A 17,518-nucleotide genomic window follows, 5' to 3' on the forward strand; every position below is an offset into this window, starting at 1 on the left:
CGTTGTCTGCATAGCAGATTATTTAAAGTTGTTTTTCTCCAATTTGGTATCCTTTTTTAGTTCTTATTATTACATCCATAATCAGGTTGAACAATAGAGGACTCAGGGAATCTCCCTGTCTTATCCCATTGTCAGCTTCAATAGGCTCGGTTAGTTCTTCTTCCACTTTTACTTTTATTGTGTTGTTTTGGTAAATATTTTCGATCGTTATGATTATTCATAGAGGTATCTCTCTTGCCTACCATAAGTGAAGAACGTCATTTAATTTGAGGTCCAGGAAACATAGATATGCCGGTTTGTGATCTTCTAATGATTTTTCTAGCACTTGCCTCATTCGTCGGTGCATGATCTTCCCGACCTGAAACCTTATTTTTCTTCTGCTAGTGTTATAATTTCATTCATTTTATTTGTTATCGCTTTGGTTGTGAATTTTAGTGTTTTAGTGTAGTTTTCCGGGTCCGATTGGTTTTCCTTTTAAAAAAGAGAGGTATTAGGATGCTTGATCTCCATTCTTGACTAATTCTGTTTTGTTGTATTATTTTTTGAATTAGTTTTAATAATTAATAATAATAATTAATAATAATAGTTGTTTGGTCAGATCTGGCCCTCCGTACTTTAGGAGTTTGTTCGGTATTCTGTCCTCTTCTGGTGATTTTCTATTCTTTAATTTTAGTTATACTTGACTAATCTCTTAAGATTAAGCTCACTAAGGTTAAATCATTAGTTTAACATTGGCCTGTTCAATTAACCCTCGCAACTCATTCTTATTTCTAGCTTTAATTCTTCAGTTTCTATTTTCGATTTCTCTCAGACCTTCTTGTATTTGGTGTATATATCGTTCTATGTACCAGGGATTTAAAACTGGAACTAAGAGTTAGGTTGGCGAGGTGCTATGTTTTTTCGACTTTATTTTATGGAATGGAATCTTGGACATTGAATGCGACATCAATGAAAAAACTGGAATCATTTGAGCTGTGGCTGTACAGAAGAATTCTGAAAATATCATGGACAGAACACGTCATAAACAAAGAGGTTCTGGGAAGGATGAACAAAGAAATGGAAATTTTAAATTCAATAAAAACAAGAAGGTTAGAATATCTCATAGAATGTCATGGCTGCGCAACCTGAGAGAGTGGTACGGATGTACATTAAATGAACTTTTCAGAGGAGCCGTCTCAAAACTCCGAATAGCTGTGATGATTGCCGACCTCCGCCGCGGAGATGGCACTTGAAGAAGAAGATCTTTTTTAGGACCGCCCCTTGGGTCGCTTTCCCACCATGTGTTGTTAGGTTATGATTCTTGTTGGTTCAGGGGGTTCCATTTGCTCCAGATGACCCATCCATATTTAATCTTCCAAGGTTAATCAGATTTATCAGATTAATTTCTGTGTAAGCTTGATACAATCCGAAATTGTATCGTCTCCTACAAATGCAATTTTCGCATATACCATCATATATGTGTCGAAGGACCTTTCTTTCAAATATTGCCGGTTGCGATTTGTACGATTTTGTCAGTACTCAGGTTTGTGAACTGTACATGAGCACTAGTCAACTCAGTGTTTTATAGATCAGAAGTTTAGTGTCCCTAATAAATGTGTCTAATTTTAGGTGTCTTAAAACTCCGATGAGCTAATCGGCTCGTTAAAGGTCCTTGGTTTTTTAGTAACACATTGTTACGGCCGTGATGGTATTCTTTCGAGATCTGTTTTTACCCTCGAGTTTTGCCGGTACCTCCGCATTGGTTTTATGTGGATTTTCTGTAGACCATGTCCCAGCAATTATTTTTTCCTCTTGATCCTCTTGTTGAGCTCTGAGTACACCTTCTGGCTGAGTATTTGAGACGGAGACAGAATCCATGACTGGAGTCGCCTCTCTGATCGTTCCCGTTTTGTTGGTATTTATAAACTCAGAAGAGTTACTCATTTCTGAGCCCCCTTCTTAGCGATCTCCTTTCTTCTTTGTTCCCACGAGTTGGGACGAAATATTGTCAGGCACATCAATCTTCCCATGGCAGTAATCCTTTACTCCAGCTCTCTAGGACTTATCTTAAGGCATCACTTTCTTCCTTATACCATGCATTCCCTGGGCACGATGGTGTTAAGCCACGGGATTAGGTTTAAACCTTAAGCTGTCGTACGTAGTTCAGACGGTTGCAGTCTTTGGTCATACCATATTTGGCACATTTGATATGTTCCATTAAGCAGGGTGACGCTTCTCCTTTTTTGAACAAGGGGACTAAATTCCCAGACGCCATTCATCTGTTTGTGTCTTATTGAAGATTTAAGTAAGCTCTTTACTAGGCTTTCATCAGATTGTTTAATTAACTGTCATGTAATATTGTCTGACTCATGAAATTTTGCTTTTTGTGCAAATTTATTCATCTACGAGATTGTGAGGGCTTCTTCTCTGTGGTCGTTGATGCCTTAAGGAGGAATATTTATCTTTTAGTTATTGGCATTATTTAATCCTGCTTTGATATTTTCTTCACATCTTTTCAGGATTTCCTTTTGGTCACTTATAACCGTTCCGTCTTAATTTCCACACATAGTCTAGGTAGAACCTTTTCTCGCATTTTGATTAGTTTCTGGTAGAATTTTCTCGTCCCTGGTCTTTTGTTAAGAGATTCCAGTTCTTACATTTATCTTCCTGTTTGTTCTCTGTTCTTTTTTGCTATGTAACTTCTCTTCTTTTTCCAGCATTTTATACTCTTCATATGATTGTTTTGACACTTATACTTCTTCATACTGCTCTTTGTTGGAATCTCAGATATGCCTGGTTTTTCCTTCTTGTTATTTCAGCACATTCTTTATCAGCCTAATGTTCATTTCATTTTCCCTTGACCCTTCCAAATACCTTAGTAGCTGTTTTTTACTTTTTCTTATATCTTTCAGTACTGTTTTTTGGGTACACAGTCTATACTCTTCTGCGTTTTGTGGATTTCTAAGCTTCTCCACATCATATTTGTTTTACTACCTATTTTCTTGATAACATTTTATATTCTTGCTCTTCTTCAATGTTCTGTGAGGGATTTGGAATGGCATCTTTATTAATTATAGGATTAGAACCTGCCGTGCCTTGTCCCTGTTTATGATTTGAATTATTCTCATCAAGGCCTATAGTTGTTGTTAAATTATTATATTACGTACAAAATCTATCCTGGGGTGTTGTGAGTTGACTGGAGTGCAGCATAGATGAAAGTCTAATTAAAATGATTTTCGGCGGAGGCGGAGGAGAGAGGAGCTGACTGTTTAGCAGTTTTGCATGTGTTTTTCAGTTTGAGAAGGAAAATATATACTACAAAACCTTTTTATTACTAATGCATTTTTAGTAGAGGTTGATGAGGAAATAGTTGCGGCTATTTCTTCGGGGCGGAGAGGAATATATGATCACTCGGGTGCCAGCTTTAGTAGAATGTGTATTCACTATTTTCGAGTTTGTTCACGCCCGTCCATCTAATCTCCTGCAGAGGTATTCTATTGAGCTAATATTGTGGAATTCTTTGAAGGATTTGGAATGCTCCGGTTCTGTACAATGTTACATTAGACATTACAAGTACAGCATTTTAAATATTGGTCCGTATTCTCACCAGGTCGTCATCGTATGCTCTATTCGGTTAAGTTCCTTGAGCTTTCGCAGTGTTACGTTTTTTACATAATGAAGTTATTAGACGTATGCCCAATCCTCAACCTGGAGCACCAGAGATACTCCTGTTAGGGTAACCATATCTTACAGTTCCAAATTTAAGGCGCTGAATCTCGCTTTTACCTATTCCATCACAGGTAGGATTTGATAGTTTCATCGACATAATATGTAGACTAGGGCGTTAGTTGGACTTTACTGACAGCAATCATTTGCCATGGTTCCTGCCAACAAGACCCATTTACTACCTATTCACCTCCCTTTCTCATCCGGGTTTAGGATTGGCAATGGTATCATTTCTTTACATCATTATGGCTCCAACCATAGAGGTAGTTCTCGAAGCTTTAAGGTCCAGGAAAACAATAAAGCACCGGGAGTTGACGGAATACCAGCAGAATTGTATAAGGTAGGTGGCGACAACCTAACAAGACACATCCACGCGCTCATCAAAGACATATGGTAAGAAGAGAAAATACCCTACGACTGGAAGAAAAATATAGTATTCCCGATCTATAAAAAAGGAGACAAACTCCAGTGCAAAAACTACCGTGGAATTTCACTACTATGTACAGCATATAAACTCCTCACGTATATTATAAACCAGCTGCTCCAACCACTAGCAGTAAATATTATTGAAGAGTATCAGACGGGCGTCTGATGAGGAAGATCGACACTAGATCAAATATTTACAGTCAAACAGATCTCGAGTAAATTATGGGAACATGACATTGATGTTAACAACGTGTTTGTAGACTTCAAACAGGCATACGACTCGGTCAAAAGGAACAAACTCTACAATATATTGGCTGAATTGGCAATACCACACAAGCTAATTAGACTCATTAAAGCCACAGTGGATGAAATTCTGGCATGTGTACGAATACAAAACCACAGACAGACTTTTTCAAAATTTCGTAGGGACTAAAGCAGGGAGATGGGCTGGCCCTTTTGTTTAACCTGGCACTGCAGTATGTGGTTAGGCAAATGCAAACTGGACGAGGAAACCTACTGACCAATCGAACGGTTCAACTTTCTGCTTATGCCGATGATATTAATATTATGAATAGAAGATCAACAGGAGTACAAGAAACATACACAGAATTAAAAACGCAAACAAAAAGGCTAGGTCTGGAAATTAACCCAGGAAAAACAAAAATAATGATACAGACGAGAAGAAATATAGTTCCACAAAACATTATACATGAAGATGACATTGAAACGGTTGGAAAGTTTACATACCTGGGAGTAGAAATATATGCCGACGGATCAGAAGATGGAGAAATACGGAAGAGAATAATGCAGGCAAACAGAGCTTATTTTGACCTCTTCCATATATTTCGGTCTAAAAATGTCCACCGAAATACAAAGATGAGAATCTATAAAACCTTAATTCGACCACTAGCATGCTATGACAGTGAAGCATGGGTCCTGAAAGAAACATCCAAAAGTAAACTCGACACATTCGAAAGGAAAGTACTGAGGAGAATACTTGGACCTGGAGGAGGGAAAATGGAATCTTCAGAAGTCGATACAACAACGAACTTTATCAACTTTATAAGGAAGTACCACTGTCAGACTTCATTAGAATACAAAGATTGCAATGGGCCGGACATGTGATAAGAATGGAAGAAGATAGGCTACCAAAAAGAGCACTGAATGCTAGAATACAGGGAAAGAGACCGGTTAGAAAGCCAAGAAAGCACTGGGAAGACACAGTAAACAGCGATGCACAAGCCCTTTTAGGAGTCGTGTATGGAGAAGATCAGCCACAGATAAGCAAGAAATTTTTATTTTTTTCTTATTTGAATTTTGTAACAAAGTTTACAGTTTGCTTAAAAAAAGTTTTTTTTTCGATAAGCTTTTTGACAAAAAGGGGCCTTATACCCAAATTCCTAAAATCATACAGAAGCATCACAAGTTTTAAATCAATTTTGAAAGCTCTTTATATCGAGATAGGATTAAGAAATGCAACTCGAGGAATAATCTGGAGAGGAGTCGATACGGAAATTGGGGAATGGCGAAGAATGATATAAACCACTCTAAAAGAATATAATTAAATTTTTATGTCTAATATAACTTTTACTGGAGGTAGAAATTTAAATTAGAACTATATATCTGAAGGTGCAGATTCAAACAGCTTGAAAACGAATAGACCAAGGAAAAGTGATTTTAAACATTTAAGTCGTACGTATGGCTCTATTACTCAAACTCTCAAGAATCGTAGTTTACGTAGTCGTAAGCGTGGCTCTATTACTCAAACACTCAATAATTGTAGGTTACCTTCTATGAGCAATAAGTTGCAATATGTTGCTCTTATTGCTCATAGAATCAAATTCAAATGATTACAGTTGATGACTAACAGGATTAAACTAATATGAATACATACCCGCAATTGTTTCGTCTCATTTCACATTCGTTTTTATAGAGTTTATTATCTGATCCACAAACGAAATTTTTATCATCGCCACATTGTTCATTACAAGCTGCTGTAGTTCGGCAATGATGTGATGGTACTTGGATTACTAACTGCCCACAAGTTTCTTTTTTTAGATGACAAAGGGATCTGCAATTATAAATATATAGGTAATAAACTGCGATATACTTTTTCAATAATTTTATTTGAAATTCAATATTAACTAAATTAATTAATAAGTTTTTTTCATAAAACTAAAAATAGAAAGTTACCAATATATGGCGCAATATGGTGCAAACTTAATTGGACCATATGGGAAACTGTTAATAATTTTTTATAAATAATAACTTTTTTCTTAGAATTAAAAATAAATAAGTTTTGCATATGGTGCCGATTTAATTGGACACCATGTATATTATTAGTGTATGATATGTTTGAAATCAGATTTTCACAACCTTAAAAAGGAAGTATCACATGACCGGCTTTGCTATTAAAAGGATTGAGGGTGTGGCTGTCACCTGAAGATGGTTCATCGAAATACCAAAACTTTGACACCGTTAGATATTTGAAAAACTTTTTGACGTGTCAGAGCGATTTTGTTTTATCGTTAAAATAAACGAGTTGTAGGTAGGAGAGGGCGGAGAGATAACACTTTATCGTCTCATTGTAGGAAAAGAAAAAAGAAAAGAAAAAGCGAAAAATCTGACGACAGATCCCCAGTTATACGATATTGCATGGAACAACAAACATAGTGCACAAGGGGAAAATTAATTAATAGTGTTCAACGGGAACTTAAAAGTTTTTACATAAATATACAAGATAATATCCTTCCAACTTGAACAAGTTTGCCTTCAATTTGGTTCGATTATTAATTATTGCATTTCTTTCAATTATGTATTTACAATAAAATAGCCATTAATTTTATCAAATCCGTTTGCCTATAAGATTCGTTTATCCTTAATACACGCACTATAGTTTCTCTGAGAGCATACTAAATTATCTGAAAGCATACTAAAAATAGCATCGGAATATATTCATAAGATGAGAAATTGTTATATCATGTACTGATATTTTAAATTTTATTCAATTTTGCCTGTATGCTAAAAATGGCCTGTATTTATTCGCTCCGTGCGTAACCATGGTAGGGGTAAGGTCCATTCGCTCAACTCGGGCATATTTTGACAGATTCATAGCTGGAAACCTACAACACAAAAGTTCCTAGCTCACAGTAATAACAGCTTAAATAAACTTTTATTACACACTTCTTTCATTAAAAAAAGAAGAATTTTTATAAATAGTTGAAGTGTATACTAAACCCATATAATTTTGGGTAGTATACAGATTGAACGAATTTAAAACGGAACATACGAAATCAATGTATTTCGGCTCAACTCAGCTCTAGGTGGTTGGCCAACAAAAGGTTGTCAAATAATTATATTATAAAAATCCAATACATCAGCGGGCTGCTGGATTCTGAATTCATTCAAGAACAAGTCAAAACTCCACCCAAATAGGTTGCCTAGAATCACTGTGAAAACTAGACTACACAAGCAGTTATGCTGTCAAACCACTTATCGCTTCCTTATAGTCCAAGAGATAGAGCCGAAATTTTGAACTGATCAGTAATATGACATTAATTTCTCTATTGGAATATATTCATTGTATTTAATTGAATAAATGTTTGATATTTGATATTTTATTAAATTAAAGTAATTTTATAATGTTAACTATTAAATATTTTTGGTATAACAAATAGTAATTTTATTTATTTTTTATTACAATAAAAAGGTTTTTAAATTTATATTGCATAAATAATGGTTGTTCAGATATAAGAAAAATTTGATTTATTATTACATTAATAATCAAATACAAAATATATTATTACTATTTATCAATAGGTAAAATTCAATTTGTAGAATTCCTTTAACATTTTACAAATAATTATTAATAAAAATCAATTTAATAGTGCAATTATCAATTTTTTAAGTTTTGAAATTTACTTTGTACTTAGATATTTTCAATATTTTTTTTAACTTTCAAATTGATTGAATTTTTTTTTTCATTAGTTAATTATAATTTTACAAATTCTGTTTGGACATTAATTTTGCATCATTATTATTTTAAAATATTAAAATAATAATGATGCGCGTTCCATTTAGATCAGTAATTCTAGACGCATGCGCTAAATGTAATAAGTATCAAAATGCTTTTATCCAACTTGGTGAAACTGACTTCGATTGTAATGAAGTTTTTGAAACCTTAGAAACTTTCATATGTCACTTATATGGAATAGGACTGACGAGAACACTTCCAAAAAGAAAAGTAAACGATGTCAGATTTTCACTATTTAACCGGCAGTATAAGTTGCATGATATGAACGAGCCTTTTAAAAAAAAACTAAAAAGTTTCGATGCTTCAAGCTTACCACCATGTCAAGATGAATTACACTAACATCTACTGCGAGCCCATTATATTTCAAATATTTGGACAAATGCTCACAAAAAAGTACCAACAGAATTGATTGTTGAATAACATGGTTGGGAGTTTGAAGATGAAACATATAAATTCAAATGGTTTAGTGGACCTTAGATGCCAGAATCAATTCGAGAAGTAGTGATTGAAAATGAAGCATATAATGAATGTGATATTATTGAAAGTGAAAGTGACGAAGATGATGAATGTGATGACATCAGTGAGAGTGAGAAAAATGACGAAATTTTTAAAGTTTTTCTAATTTTTTTTTCTTATCGGAAAAATCGTTTGAAAATTTTTGGAAAAATTCATGGTATAACTGACAGAAAATCGAAAGGATTCTACAAATTAGATTTTACCTCAAAAAATTACGAAAATTTTCATTTACGGAAATTTTTTTGGAAAATTTTGAGGAAAACTCTACTTGACGCTTTTCAGAATAGTAACAGAAGTGAGCATAGAAATTTTCAAATCAATCGGTATAAAAGTATCATAATAAAATCAGTTTGAAAATTGTTACCGCGACCTAAAATGCGCAGGCAAGTGGTACATTTGACCCCGTTTTATGGCTCTCTGTACCAACCCAGCTGTCCGCTCTTTTGGATTTAGAGTTTTTAGGGGCTAAATAATGAGCCATGAAAATGGCGGACATATTATTTATCGTTAATTTTTCCCCAAAAATTGCAATTTCATCCCTGTCCGCCACCCCTTACGTATCCACTCTCGCGTCCGCCCTTTGGGATTTCGTCTAGTTATACCAAGATCTTACTCTGGGCAAATTTTCAGCCATATTATCGATCGTTAATTTTTCCGAAAAAAATTACAACTTCATCCCTGTATAGCCACCCCCTGTACCACGAGGGGCGTCAGCCTGTAAGGCAAATTCTTAACCCAGTTACAATGAATATATTCCAATAGAGAAATGTCTTATTACTGATCAGTTCAAAATTTCGGCTCTATCTCTCCGACTATTAGGCAAGCTCCTCTTTCCTTTAAAGGAGACAGATAGTTGAACGATATTTTATACAATGTCTATCACCGGGTATGGATTTATTTTTGTCCAAGTTTTATATTGGTCCACTATTTCAAATGCAGTTCAAACAGACATATATTAAATTGTATGTTCCGTTTTAAATTCGTTCAATCTGTATATTTAAAAAATATATTTTAGTTGTTATAATTTTAACATAACTATTTATTATATGGCTCAAATAAATAAACATTGATTGTCGGTAATTCGTAAAGTTCCATTTTATTTACTATTTAGTTTGTTTACTATTACTGAAACTGAATTAAGTCAAAATTATATTCCTTTAATGATGTTTCATAAGACTTCAAGCTAACTGTAGCCTGCCTGATGACTTATGCTTTTATTTCATAACTTTTACTAAGTATTATTGTTTTTAATTACATGCTCTTCCACATGACAAACGTGATTTGACACTATTAGCAAAGAATATAGTATATTCTTTGGTATTAGATTTTTCCCTTTCTTTTCCGTTTGGGACCGAAAAGATAAATTATGGTGAATTTTTAGAAACCCAGTTCTTAATACTACATACATGAACTAAAAAAATATAATTAAAAAACTAATTATTAATAATTTTTAATTCCGTATGTATTTATCATATGTTCAAGCTCAAATTGGGAGGTTCAAAACTGTCAGATGAAGGCGGTAGGTGTCGCGTCAGTCAAGCACGGAGCGAATAAAAATTTAAATTGAATAATAGTTTAATTTATCAATGTATGATCATTACATCAATATTTACTTAGTTCTTTGGTCAACATTGTGAGTCTATTCCAATCAAGCATCATCATAAACCTGTACGTGTCCACTGCTGGGCATAGGTCTCGCCTAGCTCTTTCCATCTGTCTTGTGCGGCTTGCATCCAGTTACTGCTAATACGCTTCAGGTCGTCAGTCCAGCTGGTTGGTGGGCGTCCTCTGCTCTGTAGTGCTTCTTGTCTTGGCCTCCTCTTCAAAATACGTTTTATCCATTAGTTGTCTGATAATCTGGCGATGTGTCCTGCCCAATTCCATTTTAGCGATGCGATTTTTTTGATAGCATCTAGTCTATTATTTTTGTTCTACGATGTATTTCTTCGTTTGGGATTCGGTCTCTCAGAGACATACCCAATATCTGCCGCTCCATATTCCTCTGATTCACGCGAATCTTATGCACTCCCTTTTTTGCGAGTGTTAATGTTTCCGCTCGATAAGTGAGTACAGGTAACACACATTGGTCAAAGATTTTCCTTTTAGGGCATATAGGCAGGTGCGATTTAAATACATAGTTTAATTTACCAAGCGCTTCTCAGGGTAATCCTATGCGACGTGGGAGCTCAGATGTCTGGTTATCTTTGCCCAACCGAATTTCATCTCCTACATACTTACACGATGCAGTCTGCACAATATTCCTTTCATCAACAGCAATATTTCGATTTAGCATCAAATTAGGTATTATTTGCGGCTTCATGTTAATCGTTAGTCTGACCTCCAAGGAAGCGTGAATTTTCCCAACGTTATCATCGCATTATCCATACAATCGGCTATAAGGACGAGATCATCTTCGAATCCTTTTTTCCATGGATTCTTAGCACCTTCTGCTCCAACTCTGTTCCAACCGCTACTGCTTTTTTTTGGAAACCGTCTGATATGAACTGGCCGTACTGCAGCGAATTGGCTTACTGTACATCTTCCATTCCTTTATACCTGTACTTTGGAACCTTGTACTAGCTTATACAGGTCTAGTGGATGGGTACGATATATTTTTTGTCACTTCGTGGTCTTCAAAAAGTGTTCGCCGACTTCGATCCAATGTCTCGCAGCCATGCAACATATGGTTGAATGTTCCAAGTTCTCCGCTACCATTTCTCCTACCATACCAGCACAAGTCTTCATAAAACAGTCCTACTGTATGCAGGTGTCACTTAACTGGCGCATGTCCAGTAAGGAAGCCTGTTATGATTCTGAGCTGATTCCTGCTTGTTTTCCGCAGTACTTCAGCTCTGATAGCCAGTATACATCTTGACATGTATTTGACTGGGTATATTTGATCAGTGTGAGTTATGTTGGCCTCGAATCCAGGCTTGTTTCTGATCGCAGACAATACTCTTTGGCACTCCCACGGCCGGCTCTAGACCGAAGTATTTTGTAGCTGATGCTCTTCTGGCAAGTGCATCAGCTCCTTCATTGCCATATATGCCTCGATGACTTGGAACTCATACCAGTGTAACACTGTTATGTTCCGCCAGTGTCGAATTCGTGTCGATATTCCACCTTAGGGCTTATGAGAACCCCAAATGGCTGCTTGGCTGTCTATGCATATATTGATCCGCTTCTGTTGTTAATTTCTCTTTCACACTACAAGATTGCAAAAATCTCTGCCTCAAATACAGAGCTATATTCTCCTAGTTGAATGGAAATGTTGAAATTTCTACCACTACCGAATATTCCTGCACCCGGCCCTTTTGCAGTTTTAGACCCGTATGTATACCAGTTATAACTTCACAGTCTGGGTCGAATTTCCTCTGTCCCATTCCTCTCGTGGACAAATGTCCGCTTCATGCAGCCTCTGGCTACCTGTGTTGGCACTATGTTCCCCAGCAAATTTGCTTATGTCACACAGCTTCTCGTGCAGTGCCGTTTCTGTAGAGACTCCTGCTCGACAATATGCGTTTGTCGCTCTTTGTAGTAGCCTGATTTTTTCCGGGGATTCTTAGCACCCTCTGCTCCATCCTGTTCCAATCGCTACCTTGGTTTGGGGGATTTTGGAGCCACCTTAGACTGAGGACCGTTTAGTAGTTTCGTCTTTCATAGAAAATAACTTTTGGGGATTTAATCAATCAATCATTTGCTATTACTCCAAATATAGAATTAGTATTGAATCGGTCCACTAATGCATAAATTCAGTATTTTGAAAATTTAATTGAGTTATTAAGGTATCTAGTTACTCACATTTAAAGATTTTTTAATTCTTAAATCGTAGATAGCTAATTTACCCGTAGCCATAAATTTGCTTTTTACGTACCAAAAAAGATTTACCAAGGTCGTTACTTGAAAGGGAATGGCAAAACAACGAGCCGTCATTTAGGATACGCGTAAACTCATCACCAGTTAGCATAAATGCACTCGTAGATAGTACAAACTCATCACCGCAATAAAACCAACATTTTAAAATAGACCTGAAAAGATTTGCAAACTGATCATTGGTCTACTGGACCCTGCTGCACGTAAATACCATAAAATGATCTTTGACCGTTTTGAAAGCCAGAAAAGTGCACTTTAGCATTTTGATGTAATCGGTAATAATAAACAAATTGCTAATTACCTTAAATTACCGCTAATGACGCCATGAACTGTAAAGCTTTGCGCTTGTAGTAGTTTCTTTCATTTTCTATGCAATGGTGGCACACTTAAGTTTTTAGCTTTGCCTGTTTTTCAGATATTTTAAATTTACAGAGTGTCTATAATCGCCTAATAATTCCAAATAAGTCAAATAATGCCAAAATGGTAACACTTAGACCGAAGGTATGCTCAACAAACTACCTGTAGTATTCAAGGAGAAATTGAAAAATGCAATGCAAAACAAATGACGAAGTTGTGGACTAGCTCCGGTATAAACGGAAATAGCACATGCTCAAAAATATTTTCGTTAAAAAGTTCAGTATCGAAAACCTATGCAGCTAATTGACAGATACGTCTAATAGGTCAGTCACCCTGAAACACTCGATATAAATATATAACAGTTAAATTTTAAACCAATTTGCTTACAATAATTCCTGAGCTTAATTAGAAAGCAGCGCCTTGGGGCTAAATAGTTGGTGATAAGTTTATCTAGCTCAGGTGATCAGTTTACGCATCTCCAAAGGATGGCGGTAATTGCTATATCTCAGAAGGTATAATAGTTTTATGGGGGGCTATAAAGTGATGCAGTTTAAGATCATTGTTGATTTTTCTAGACTGGCTTCTGGATAGCTTAAGTACGAATTTTTATTATGTTTAAAATAAAAGTATTTATTGGTTGATTACTTACCTATATACATTTCCATCAGATCCACAAATGGGTTCTTCATCAACTTCTTCACTACAACTCATTGGACATGGTTCCTCTTCTTTGAGTTTGGTACAATTTCCTATGTGTGCAAACTGAACTCCTTTCAAACATGTTGCCAAATTTAGTTGACATTGATTCGTGTACGTCCTTGCGTCGGTACCGCAGACTGGATCAACATCATTCGAACATTTAATTTTGATGCATTTGGATACTTTTGCTCGGCATTTTTCATAGTCAACTTTTACGACTTTCCTATTATTCCTAAAATAGAAAAATATTAAATGAGGCTGTGTTCTAAGAACATTACACGATTATTAGATGAATATGGGGAAACTCGTAGAAAATAGTGTAGTTGACAAGCATAACTTCTTTTTAGTAATTGTCTCGCCTTCTCCTGAATATTGCAGCCACGATTCTTAATATTCCTCTAAAATTGTTTACTTGTGGTACTCTTTATATGCTTATATTATTAGAAGTAAATCACAAATAAGAAAATACAGCGTATCGCTTGTACTTCCATATCGGAAACAGTTCTCAAGATACATTTTTTTTTTTAAGAAAGATTCCTTGTGTAATTATAATTCTTCTATTAATTTAATATAATCGATCTCACTTAAACTGACAATTTGGATATTCTGTATATACCTGGATATACCTTCTGTTGTCTATTAATGTGGAATCCAAAATCCTACTTCAGAAATTGTACAATCAATTTTATTCGAGCTTGGTTAAGCTTGTCATAGGTCAACTAATGTCAACTAATTTAGTAATTTTATTACATAGCATGCGACTCATTTAAAATGGTGCTCTTGACGATAAACGAAAGATCCGAACAACAATTGTTTGAAATATGAACAATAAAACAAAATAACGGGGATTCCTGATAGAGCTCGTTTAAGTTGTGAGTATATGACAGGATAGAAACCATTTTTATTTATTCAGTATGTAAAAAAGAACATATCTGTATTGTTCATACCGTCATATCATCGAGTTAGAATCTATAGAGAGGGCATCACGTGACTAAAAACGACCTCACTTCGGCCATATTGTGTTGCCACTTTTGACAGATCGTATATGTTTATTTACGTTGGTTGTTTTTCGAATATTTTTAGTTTTATAATACTTTTATAGAAACTGTAATAGTATATTGTGATAGTGCATAATAATGGTTTCTTGTTCTCAACGTAGTTGCAGTAGCAGAAGCGGTATTAATAAAAAATCTTCAGGAATATCGTTCCACAGGTTAGTATACAAACATATAAACAAAGGAATGGCCCGTACTTCAGAGAATAAATTAATAGTATTTGACTGTATTAATTTATCTTTATGTATAATATATCGTGTTTTTAGTGTTTACCGAGGGATAAATAAATCATAGTTTATTAAAAATGTATTGCACTTTTTTAGATTATGATTAAATCTTCTGAATAACTAGTCATATTTTTATAGTAGTTTTAATATTATTGAGTCCGGCCATGATCCCACCGCCATATTGGTTTCACAGTTAGCCACGCCTACCTACGCCGTTTTTAGTACATACGTTAATATGCTCATAGCTTCTCCATAGATTCTAACTCGATGCGTCATGTGTATGTACATACATTTCGTATACACAACGAAGTTTGGCAATGTTGAAATCTTTTATACTTCAACTGTCAAGCGTACAAATTTTCTTCTGTTTTTAACTTTCAAATCGAGTTGATGGTGAAATGTTCCGTGAGAGGTTATTAACTAAAACTTTTTCAGTGTTTTACGGGAAAGTTCGGTGAGCTATTAACTAGATAATAGTAGAAAAACTGTATTTCTTTAAACGCATCTTAAATAAATATTTTAGTAGCAGAGACGCACTTGCCCCGAAAAATATACATACTCGCAGGGGCAAGTGCATCATTTTCATGATTGTCTAACTGATCGCAGTAGCACTAGCCCCGTAATAATTTATTGTGAGTTTTTTCTCATTTTAGATAATGGTACGCAATTATAAGAAAAATGTTTAGGGCATTCAAATGAGCAGTAAAAAATGCATGTAAGCATTTATATCAGGACAGATTTTCACTAGTAAAGCGTCTTTATTGTACCATATTTCTAAATCACTAAATTCCATATTATTGTACCATATTTCTAAATCACTATTCTAAATTTACGAGATCACCTACCTTGAAGACGGGCTAAAAAAAGTTGCTGATTTTAGGAGACGAACTGATCTACTACCAGAACATGAAAGAAAGATCACAGATTGTATAAGAAAAGAACTACGGAAAAATGGGGGTTCAGTCTATCCCGGAAGGAGATATTATCAAAGGTGAAAAATTTTGTTAAACTAAATAAGATATAGAGTCGGTTTAAGGACGGACGGCCAGGACCAGATTGATTTATTAAGTTTCCTAAGAGTAATGAACTGCCCATCAAAAAACCTCAAGCGGTTGAAGTAGCAAGAGAAAAAGTTCTAGATCTTTTTGTAAGTGGAAATACTTTGATTTACTAAAGAATACGGTGGAAGAGTTAGACCTTGCAGATCGTATGACAAGACAAGTATGGAACCTTGATGCGAGCAGTTTTAGTTGTGATCCATCTAAAACAAAAATTGTTGGCCAAATTGGAATTTTATGCACATGCACACGCACCACAAGTACTTCCGGAAGACAAAATACAACCGTTTTAGGTAGCATGCAGTGCAGAAGGGGAGAAGGCGACTACGCTAATTTAAGGGTAAAGACGTTTATGACGAATGGTCCACCTCTGAATTAAATCCAGTGAAGGTCCTGTTGTCCTAAGCGGTAAACAAAAATGTTTTGCGGAATTACTTTAGAAAGATTCTTTTAAAACAGTTTAAGATCGCCCTGTACTTCTGATATATAATGGCCATGCTACTCGTACTGGGATAGAAATAATCGATAATGCAATAAAAGAAATTGTTACAATTTTAAAACTTCCACCACACACCAGTCATTTGCCGCAGCCGTTAGATTTGACTATGTTCAAATCCATTAAATACTCTTGGAATGGGAAACTAGTACAATGGCGAAGACACAATCCTGGTAAAAAATAATGAAAAAACATTTTCACTGTAAACAGTTATGGTCTGACTTAAATCTTGACATAATACGAAGTGGTTTTAGAAGGACAGGAATTTATTCTTACAACAATACCGTTATTTCTAAAGATAAATACAAGCCCATAATTAATACAAGCGATACACAGAACATGTTACATCCGAAAATTCAGCAGAAGCTTTAAATGAGACTACTATAACTAATGATCCTACAAATAATAATAGCTCTAATAAACATGTCGAGCCCACTGCTACAATCGGTTCGAAGAACTTTTTGTATCTTTAATGAAGGATGGTCAAATACAAGAAAAATTACCAAAAAGCGAGTAGTTTCTGGTGCTGGACCAGAATTGAACTATTAGATCGTCTAAAAGAAAGGAAAAACAAAACAAACCAAAAAAAACGGAAAAACAATTAAGAAACGAAAACACAAAAATAGGAAACCAGAATCAAAGAGTAAAAGAGACATTCAACCAGACTATAACGAAGAAAACGATGAACCTTGGAATATATAGTATCAAGAATTGAAGAAGAAAATGATGAACTATTTGAGGAAAATCGCAGTGCTGATAATGCTCATTGTAATGACTGAGTTTTTGTTCAATTTCTGGGGAAAATGAACATAAACCATTACGTCTAACAGTTTTTAGAAAAAAAAAACGTCGCAGAAGTTGCAGAATCTACAGTTCTTGTAAGGTTTTTGAGAAAATTAGGATTTTTAAATAGAAATTTGTGTTCCAGTATCCTCCTTCTTCTTCTTTTTGTAGTGCCTATCCATTTCGGATGTTGGCGACCATCATGGCAATCTGCATTTTGCCAACTTCTGCTTTGAAAAGATTTGTGGTAGTTGTGTTGGTCCACGTACGTAGATTTTTTAGCCAGGAAA

The 17,518-nt window shown here is 35.1% G+C and overlaps 1 protein-coding gene across 1 annotated transcript in view; it reads right to left on the minus strand.

Annotated features, from left to right (window-relative positions):
• Positions 1-17,518, minus strand: part of LOC140441340 (serine protease inhibitor dipetalogastin) — a 271,631-nt gene that overhangs the window by 3,921 nt on the left and 250,192 nt on the right. Inside the window, exons 7-8 of the mRNA XM_072531995.1 lie at positions 13,560-13,841; positions 6,026-6,202 (exon numbers count right to left, since the gene is read on the minus strand). Coding sequence (XP_072388096.1) covers positions 6,026-6,202; positions 13,560-13,841 — 459 coding nt within the window. The remainder of the gene's footprint in view (positions 1-6,025; positions 6,203-13,559; positions 13,842-17,518) is intronic.

The sequence above is a fragment of the Diabrotica undecimpunctata genome, chromosome 5 (genome assembly GCF_040954645.1).
Source record: "Diabrotica undecimpunctata isolate CICGRU chromosome 5, icDiaUnde3, whole genome shotgun sequence".
NCBI classification, from domain to species: domain Eukaryota; kingdom Metazoa; phylum Arthropoda; class Insecta; order Coleoptera; family Chrysomelidae; genus Diabrotica; species Diabrotica undecimpunctata.